Source organism: Psittacula echo (assembly GCF_963264785.1).
Source record: "Psittacula echo genome assembly, chromosome: 5".
NCBI classification, from domain to species: Eukaryota; Metazoa; Chordata; class Aves; order Psittaciformes; family Psittacidae; genus Psittacula; species Psittacula echo.
In genome coordinates this window covers 41,338,870-41,349,182 of record NC_137739.1, presented here as the reverse complement: position 1 = coordinate 41,349,182, position 10,313 = coordinate 41,338,870, and the positions used below count along the sequence as shown (strand labels likewise).

Here is a 10,313-nt window from a genome sequence, read left to right as displayed (position 1 = left end):
TGCTGCAACTCCCGGCTCCCGCGGGGTAGAGGCCGCGGCGGGCTGTGAACCTTCTGACGGCGTCGCATGGCGGTTTTGCGGTCGGGCGGAGCTCGGGGCGCCCATGGGGAGGTCCCCGCTGCCGCCGATGGCGGAAGTGCCTCGCGAGGAAGCGGGGATGCGAAGGGGTAGGAGGTGGTAGCAGCGGTAGCAGGCTGGGAGGCGGCTGTCTGCTATGGCGGGCCGCGGCCCCGGCTCCTCGGAGCACCTGGAGCGGCTGCACGAGATCTTCCGGGGGTTGCATGGAGACCTGCGGGGCGTCCCCGAGCGGCTGCGGGGCAGCGCGGCCGGTGAGGCAGGGGGAAAAGCGGGACATGCGGCGGGCTGGGCTCTACCGGGTGCGGTGGCGCGGGGACCGGACCGGCCGCTGTCTCCCTCCCTGTTGCTGGGGTCCGGCAGCGGCAGGGTCTGGGAGCGCTTCCCGTCTTTGCTCCCTGGCTGGCACTTCCCCGTGGGCTGCCCCACCGGTAGCTGGGGCTGGTGGCAAGGCCATTGCAGGAGCGTTTGGGATGTTTCCCCATGGATAATCTCGGTTTTACAGCCGAGAGGGCAAAGTCCCTGTGAGAAATGTGGGAGAGGGGGGGAGTTTGCCAAGGCAGTTGCAGGAATTCAGTGTGTCTTTGGCAGGGGCAGGTGGTTTTGCTGCGGCTGGGTTCCTTGTGTGTTATTTTTCATTTGATGTTAGATTCTGGTAGCTTTGCTCTTAAGTATTAGGCATGGTCATGCAAAGCCCCAGGTAAGAAAGTAGAGAGGCAGGTGTGCTGCTTTACTTCTCTGGAGCTGCTCCTCTTGTTTCGCAAATTTCAATGCTGGATGTTCAGCTTCAACCTCAGCTCTGAGGAGAAGTTATTTGGCTGTCACTTCATGCTGTTTCTAGGTGAGCTGCCTAAATTGCAGTGTTTTGGTTGGTCGCTGTTGGACTCTTCTTTAAGATCTCACCAGCAGAATTAAAAGCAGTTTTTATCATCACAACCATTTGTAGACTCCGTGGATAAGATTTGTATTTTAAATTGCCATTTTAAAAGTCTGGTTTGTGCACTACCTACTCACAGATTAGAAAAAACTATCTGTCAAGCTACACAAAGTTATATTAGAAGCAAACCCTGATTTTACGGGTATTCTTTATACCATGCAGCAGGTAAAACAGGGACAGAACACTTACCTGTAGGACTGGGCATTGTGCTTCCAATTAAGTTCTTGATATTGGCAGTATTCTGAGAAACGGAAAGGGAAGTCATCTGACAAGGAGAATTTTGCCAATGTCACCAAATCTACTTTCTTCATATGAGAAATGTGATACAGTGTTATCGTGAGCCACTGTAGCTAAGCTTGGGGCTTGTACCACAAGAATGAGTAGGGGCTCTCAGCCGTCTTCTGCACCTTGTCTTGTCATTCTTCCATAACTGATCAATTTTATATATTTAGGTGTAAAATCATAGAAATGGCTTGTTCAGGATATGCTGGCCTGTGGCAGATAACACAGGCTTCAAAAAGCTTAATGCTCCATTTATTACCTGGCTTTCCGGTTAATCATGAGTTAAATTCTGGATCACAGCCCACTTCGTCAGCATGTCCGGAAAGCTTGGTACAAGAAGGATGTTCAAACCTGCAAATGACAACTTTGAAAGCTTTCGCTTAAAAGAAGAAATACCCTTTCTTGTAGGTAATCCTTGTTTCCTTGCAGAGTGGAGAATGGTCAGTTTCTTAGTGAAGGAAAGTTTTGTCAGGACTCCATGAAGCTGAGAAGTCTTGAGCAATGAATTCTGAGCAATGGGCTTAAATGGGGTAGTTACAGGCAGCAATTTTACAATGCTTGTAGATATTTTAATGCTTTAATATTTTAATGCTTGTAGGTATTTAATCATGGCAGTCAGGTGAAGTTCCTGACAACTGGAAAAAGGGTAATATAACCCCCATTTTCAAGAAGGGGAAAATGAATGACCTGGGAAATTACAGACCAGTCAGTCTCACCTCTGTGCCTGGCAAAATCTTGGAGCAGGTTCTCCTGGAAGGCATGCTAAGGCACATGAAAAACAACGAGGTGGTTGGTGACAGCCAGCATGGCTTCACTAAGGCGAAATCCTGCCTGACCAATTTGGTGGCCTTCTATGATGGGGCTATGGAACTGATGGACAGGGGTAGGGCATTTGATGTCATCTGCCTGGATTTGTGCAGAGCGTTCGACACTGTCCCACATGACATCCTTGTCTCTAAATTGGAAATACATCAATTTGATAGGTGGACCACTCAGTGGATTAAGAACTGGCTGGATGGCCGCACGTAAAGAGTTGTGGTCAATGGCTCAATGTCCAGTTTGAGACCAGTAACGAGTGGTGTCCCTCAGGGATTGGTGTTGAGATCGATCTTGTTCAGTGTCTTTGTTGGTGACCTGTACAGTGGGATCGAGTGCGCTCTCAGCAAGTTTGCCGATGACACCAAGCTGTGTGGTTCAGTTGATACGCCGGAGGGAAGGGATGCCATCCAGAGGGACCTTGACACGCTTGTGAGGTGGGCTGATGCCAACCTTATGGAGTTTAACCATGCCAAGTGCAAGGTCCTACACCTGGGTTGGAGCAATCCCAGGCACATCTACAGACTGGGCAGAGAAGAGATTCAGAGCAGCCCTGCAGAGAAGGACTTGAGGGTGTTGGTCGATGAGAAAAAATGAACATGAACTGGCTTCAGTGTGTGCTTGCAGCCCAGAAAGCCAACCGTATCCTGGGCTGCATCAAGAGGAGCGTGACCAGCAGGTCAAAGCAGGTGATCCTGCCCCTCTACTCTGCTCTCGTGAGACCTCACGTGGAGTATTGTGTGCAGTTCTGGTGTCCTCAACATAAAAAGGACATGGAACTGTTGGAACAAGTCCAGAGGAGGGCCACGAGCATGATCAGGGGACTGGAGCACCTCCCATATGAAGACAGGCTGAAAAAGTTGGGGCTGTTCAGCCTGGAGAAGAGAAGGCTGCGTGGAGGCTGCTGGCCTTCCAGTATCTGAAGGGGGCCTATAAGGATGCTGGGGAGGGACTCTTCATTAAGAACTGTAGAGATAGGACAAGGAGTAATGGGTTCAAACTTAAACAGGGGAAGTTTAGATTGGATATAAGGAAGAAGTTCTTTACTGTTAGGGTGGTGAGGCACTGGAATGGGTTGCCCAGGGAGGTTGTGAATGCTCCATCCCTGGCAGTGTTCAGGGCTGGGTTGAACAGAGCCTTGGGTGGCATGGTTTAGCGTGAGGTGTCCCTGCCCATGGCAGGGGGGTTGGAACTAGATGATCTTAAGGTCCTTTCCAACCCTAGCTATTCTATGATTCTAAGAGTCTATATTTTGTTTTCCTAACATGACAAATAATTCCAAACTGACTTTTCAGACATGCTGTGACACCTTAACATGATTGTTCTGGTCTTTAAATTTGTTGTCGCAAAAATCTGGTAATATTTTTGGAAAGTATTTCTAGGATAGTTCAAGATAAGTCAGGAATCTGTCTGGTGGAGGTGTTACACTCGCCTGATTTGCTTTGTTTGCTGCTTGTACTTATGGGGAAGGATTAATTTTTCAAGTTACCTAATCCTGAAAACTTCAGGAGGTAATGAAAGATACTTTGCATACTCTTTTAAGGTGATTGGTACTCTCCCAGACTTGAGAGGAGACAGAATCTGCTGTAGACCTTGGGACATCTTTGAGGGCAGAGATTTGGAAACGCTCTTTTGCTCCATATAAGCAAGATAAAAAATTCCTAGCTCTAGATACATTCTTTTTTTTTTTTTTTTTCTCTGCCAAGTTTGTAAGAAGGCATTTCAAACAGGATCAGTTCCAAATATAATTTCCTCTAAGTTAATTCATTTAGCCATATTTTTCAGTTGTTTCTAACTCTTTCTAATTGAATAGAAATAAATCAAATGTTGGTGAGCATGTGGGTGATGTTATTGTGGCTTAGGTCCCTTTTACTTCTACTGCATTAAAAAAGTTCTCTCAATGTACTTTGTGTCACAGTTTAATCCGTATTGATATGAATTAAACTGCTCAATGCTTTCTGGCATTTCTGTTAGGCCAGACCCAGTGTAACGCTTTCAAGCCACATTGCCGGATCTCTTGTTAGCATTTAGCCGAAAATGTCTCAAGCCATTGCCACTTGACTTTTGTCAACTACCGTTTCTTTGGCTGGTGAGTGCACTTTGTTCTTAAGCCGCCTGGGGGACACAAAGGAGGTAAAATGCTGCTTTTTCACTCCTGCCCCGGGGTTCGAGGCAGCAGTTTTGAGAGGGCGCTACTTAAAACGGGTTAGTGAAATTACCTGTTTGAAACAAAATACTGACTTCTGAAGGCTGTTTTCCTGCAGTTCAGGCCCATGATTTCACATGCAACCCAGCTACAAAAGTAATAGTGTTGGCACAGATGTATATGGTGGTAAATCATGGGAGAAGTTGAGGAGACTGTTTTAGGAACAGGCTGAGATGTGAAACTGCATTTCCTGATGCCAGTTAGTGTGTGATATACTAACAGGCACAATGTAGCTTAGTCTGCAAGTGTTCTGTGCACTCCTGGAGAGCATAGTTTATTGTTAATTCTGCCTGAACTTCCCAGTTCAAATTCTAGGGCTTAAGAATTTGAACTGAATAGGAAAGCTACAGCTTGTCATGGATGAGAGAGGAGCTGTGTAAAAATGTTTTTGATCACATCAGGTTCTTTCCCTGTTCTCCGTTGGGAGCTCAGTGGTTTAAAAACCGTTTTGTTTTTTCTTTTTGCAGAGGGCATATTTAAAAAAGGGTATTGTCAAGTTGGGTTTTTACTGCAATGATGTTTTCATGTTTTTCAACCTGCAATTCTGCCAGTGGAGATTGGAGGGCAATAGCTCAAGAAAATATTTCAGGTTTGAAAAATTACTTTTGTGTAGTGGTCAGTGTTTGCAAGAGAGGTTTCTGCTTTCTTCCCCCACTCCGTGCTGGAAAGTTGTCATAAGAACAGGCTGTTCCTGTTTGAGGTAAATTTTGACCTGAGATCTCTGTAATCAGCTGTGTGTGGCAGCTTCCTTGTCTGCAGTGGATTGAGTTGGAGCTCTGTTGTCATTTCTCTGACATGCTACTTTTTCCTTCACAGAGGAGAAGAAAAAACTGGTTCGAGAGTTTGATGAGAAACAGCGTGAAGCAAATGAAACGGTAAACACCAGTTGAGGCTCCTGCCCTTCCTGACCACTGAAATGTTGCCGCCTTACAAAGGACGCTACTTCTAGATTTTACTTTCTTTATGGATCCTGTTATAACAGCGGATGTTGTAATTTTAATGCTTGATTCATTGATCTTATAGGTGTGTCTGTGTTTGTCAAGGCAGTTGTCTATATCTGTATATTGATAGATACAAATATTCTTACATGCCTTTCTTTCAGTGCTCGGTTTGGATATAACCTTCCCTTTGTTGAACAAAGGAGAGTGACAGAGATGGAATTAAAATTGGTAGAGATTGGAGGGGGGCATGTAGAGAATCTGATGCCTTCTTTTTTTTTTTTTCCTTTCTGTCTTTCTTCATGTTGGTATAAACCCATTTGATCTCTCTATAATAGTCTGAGAGTTAATATCAGGGACCTTGAATATTTAAAATCTCTATTATATTGACTTTTTGGGCACAAAAACCCCCAACATGTGACTTGTCTTTTTAAGCAAGACATTGTGGTTTAAGCTTTGTTTTCATGTTAATATGTTTGGAAGTTTTTGAGTCACAGCTGAACGTGATGCTCTATTGCTTTAACTTACTGGGTTTTATTGACAGGCATCTGTATAGGTGCTGTGCAAGATGCTGAGCTCATACTGTGTGAGGGCTGGTACTGGTGGGCAGCTTTAACCATTGTGACTTTGTGACTTAACTGTCACTAAAAGGTGATGTGAAAATTCACACATCCAGAATCCCAGGGTTTACAAATCCCAACTCCCATTGCCAGGCCGGAGATTGAGTGTGAATTTAGTACCATGCCTGCCTGTGCAGTAATAGATCTCTACTGCATAGATACAGTGAGAAACTAATACCCATTCTGTAGATGCATAAACTATATGAAAATGAGAACTGGAAATTCTGAAGTTATAGAGTGACTTTTCAGGTAGAAATCACACATTTGAGCCTGGCAATTTTTTTTTTTAAATTTGAAGCATTGTGTATCAGAAAATCCATGTGGGCTGAACAGTGCTGGGCAGAGACATTGGTGTACTTGATACTAGATGAGGGGTATATATGGGTTTGGGGTTAATCCCCCTTGCCCAATCACATAAAAACATGTGAATCCCTTCACCTGATGGTGAGTTTTGAGGATCGCTGCTGTGAAGAATAGATTTGGTGCTTTAAAAACTGAACACATTTTCTTCTGTTACAGCTACGGGAAATGGAGGAAGAGCTGAAGTTTGCTCCTCTGCCATTCCGCAACCAAATGATGAGCAAAATCCGGGCGTACAGGAGAGACCTATCCATGTTCCAGAGAGAGATGAGAAGCACAGATTTGGGACTGGGCCCTGGAAGTCAGGGCGATATGAGATACGGAATCTTCTCCACAGAAAATGAACAGAGTGTGAGAATTACATAGAAATTTTACTTAACATTGCTGTGCTTGTAAAAAAAAAAAAATAATGTTCCAGATACATCATTTAGAGTGTTTATGCTTCAGTCTACTTAGTTTATGTGCTTGTATTAACTCCCTGCATAAGTCTCTGCACATAACATGAATATCTCGGGGAGGAGAAAGAACACCTGGAACTCAAAAGGAGAGATTTTCTGTTCTAAAACAAAGATAGGAGTAGAATCAAAATGGAGCTCCTTGAATGCCATGCGGTTAGTAACTTACATAATATTGTGTACTGAAATGCTTCATTTAATCATTTCCCTAGAATAGTGGGAAGTGATGCCACGGACTCAGAAGAAAGTTGAACTAATCTACTTTTAGTCTCCAAAACTAGCCAAGTGTGTGAATCATGCACGGTATGGGTTCTCTGGTAGATTTCTCTTTTAAGTAATCTCAGTGTAAATAATTCCAAGAGCATATAAGCATATAAGAAGTCATGCTCTAGCACTTTTTTTCCCTATGGATATGTTGCTACAGTGCAAGAAATAAATCAATTTATTTGTGTACCAGGTATTCTTAGATATGTCTGAGCTAGTGAGACTGAATTGACTTTTATCATCAGAGTGGTGTCACCTGTACAGCAAGTTTGTGAAGGTGGGCATCTTTTTCGCCTGCCTTAGATAAGGAAGTTCTCTCCTTGGTACCTAGTTCTGCAGTACCTTGGTTTTTGGTTCCTCTAAAACCTGAGAGCAGAGTGGTAGTTTAGACTTTCTGAAGCTTAAGCAAATGCTTTATTTTGAGCTACCTTTTGGCCCCGAGGTCAGCAAACATTTCTTATGCTCTAGCTAAGGCTGCTAGCACAAGAAGAGGATCTTTGTTACTTAGCAGTCCATCTGTTAATACTGTTTGTTCCTAATCCTTTTGACTGTGAACTCTTAATGATCTCCTGGGCAACTAACTCAGTCAGTCACAAATAAGGCTGAATTTAGATATGAATGGAAGGAAAGTTAACATCTGGAAAGCAAAGATACTATTTTCATGTAAATGTTCTTTGACGGAAAAGTAAATAGTTGCAAAGGCAATTTTTCAAGGTTTACCAGATTTACCATAATCTTAGAACGTGCACAAGAACTCTTTCAAAATCAACTGAGCTACCTGAGTTAACATCAGAAGCACATACAGCTAACACAAACGGATGGCCTAAGGAGTCAAATCCTAACTTCTTAATATGTCAGAAGCCTAATGCCTCTGTCTTTGTGCTCAAGTTAAGCATACGTTGTTTTTCAGACTAATCTGCAGTCACAGAGAGTGCTGCTGCTCCAGGGAACAGACAGCCTGAACCGGGCCAGTCAGAGCATTGAGCGCTCACACCGAATTGCTGCTGAAACAGATCAAATTGGTACTGATATAATTGAAGAACTTGGGGAGCAGCGGGAGCAACTGGAACGTACCAGGAGCAGAGTAAGCAGAGAAACCGTGGGCTTTGTACCCAATATTATAGTGGGAACCATGTGCCAGTCATCACCCTTGAAGACCTCCGTAGCAGTGGTAATCCAACTGATGTTTCTACAGACCAAATCTGTCTGCCAGCTTTCTGTGCTGTGCCTATAAAAGAAAAATAGTCACTGTAGAAGGGCCCAAAACACGATGGTGGCCATAGCGAAATCTTACCCGGAGACCTCCAGGGGCCATGCCTCATGAATCCAGACTCTTTGTGAGACAACAGCTTTTTTAGTTGTCTGTAACTTTACTTAGTTATGTGCTTCTTCATAGCTGACTGAGAAATACCTGACAGTTCATTTCTGAACATTACAAAGCTGAAATGGATTATTTACTAACAGTTCAGAGCTCACAGCTGCTAGGTCTTAGACAGCGTGGTTCATTCTTTCCTAGAAATTGAACAGTGTTTCAGAAGGTTCCAGATACATACAAGGGAGAGCACCACAGTATTGTTTTCTCCTGATGTCAACAACTACAATAATGAAATGAAATCCAATGAAAGCAGCTTTCCAGCCAACTTCCTGTTGTTTGTAGATGAACTTACTTAAAAGGGCAGAAAGTGACCCTAAATTGCATTTATGTCTTTGTATGCATCTAAGGGAAAGTACACATGAAAGTCTTATTTCCCCCTGAGAAAGGAGACAATGCTTCCAGCTTGTATTGTGTAGAGAACAGTGTTGTCTGAATTTTGAGAATGTCTGGTTAGCTTCGGTCCCATTATTAAGGGCAGCATTTCAGCACCAGCTACTTCCAGGTGCAGATTTACAGTTGCCGTGCACTTGTTTGACAGGTAACTTTTGTTTATTTTTAGTTGGTGAATACAAGTGAGAACTTGAGCAAGAGCCGCAAGATTCTACGTTCCATGTCCAGGAGGTGAGTTCTGTGGCTGACTTAGAGCAGCGCTTGGCTGTGGCATTGCTGCCTGCTGCTTTCAGACAAAAAATAGAGAACAGAGTCAGCTGGAACTGCGGGCAGGTTGTGGGGAGTGTGCAAACAGAATGTGTGCCCAGGGGCAGATGTTCATTTGTGTTGTTTTCTTTCTGTCGATTACGTAAAGGAGTGCAGGTAGTAGAACACTGCTGAATTTATGCTGCTTGTTTGGGATAATATGGGGTCTTTAAACCATCTGCATGATAAACTGTGGTGAGGCCATAAGCAAGTTACAGGGAATTGCTAATGGTAACTTTAGATCCTTATTACTCAGGTTAGAAAAAGCTGTGCTGTAAATCACTGCAGCAGTAAGGAGTGAATGATGACACAGGCAAATCTCTTTAGCCCATAGGAATGCCATACTGGCTCATGAGAAACTGAGCCTGACCATATACTGCTTTGATGACTAAAGCCTTGGCTGCATAAGTGCATTTACAGTTTCTTAACTACATGGTTTAATTATCCTCATAAACCAGTTCTTGGACTGTATTTCCAGTAGATATTTCCAACCCATTGGAAATATCACCAAAAAACCCACTCTTTCCTTCATACCCATTGCTAAAGTAAGTTCTGACAGCTGTATAATTTTCAATAGTAGAAGTACATTATTTTGAGATTTTATTGTTTTACTTCAGCTACACAGTTCCAAATAAACCCACTACAATGCAGCTTTTAGCACAGGAGTTCAACTGATGTTTTCCTCTTTGCTTAGGTGAATGAGTAGGCACATGCAGAGCAGAATGATCTGGTTTATGTGGGGTGGGGGGCAGGAGGAACAGAACTGCTGCTGTTGAAATAGAAGACTTAAGTAGAATTTCCAGGGAAAACATGAGTAAGAAACTACTGAGTTTGTCCCTGTCCGCTTGTTAAGAGCTATCCAAATAGCACTTTCTGGTCTAGCTGAACCAGGGAAGGTGATGATCAAATGATCTAGAATTTGGTTCCATAACCAAGGGAAAACCAGCTATCTTGGATTTCTGTATTTTTATTTTTTAACTCTAGAATAGCCACTAATAAGTTGTTGCTGTCCATCATCATCATCCTGGAGCTGGCCATCTTAGGCGGGCTGGTCTACTACAAGTTCTTTCGCAGCAGATGAATCTTCATGACTGAGATGAGCTCTTCCTCCATTGAGGAACCAGCTGAGCTGTCTGTTCCCTTTGACTGTCCGAGGACTGACTGTCTTGTGAACTTGTTCAACTGAAACTGTACTGACACTAGAAAGACAGAGAATGGGAGTAAAAAGCAGAGACAGACTTGAACTACTGGTAAGACCAATAAGAAGGTAATAAATATTTTATTGTCTC

General features: G+C 43.6%; 1 protein-coding gene across 1 annotated transcript; it reads left to right on the top strand.

The window, feature by feature from the left end:
• Positions 1-156: 156 nt before the first annotated feature.
• VTI1B (vesicle transport through interaction with t-SNAREs 1B) lies at positions 157-10,275 on the top strand. The gene is made up of 6 exons (XM_080617408.1): positions 157-329; positions 5,133-5,191; positions 6,394-6,585; positions 7,864-8,037; positions 8,888-8,949; positions 10,009-10,275. Exons 1-6 carry the CDS (start codon positions 215-217, stop codon positions 10,103-10,105), a joined length of 699 nt encoding a protein of 232 aa, XP_080473534.1. The 5' UTR covers positions 157-214; the 3' UTR covers positions 10,106-10,275.
• Positions 10,276-10,313: the final 38 nt, after the last annotated feature.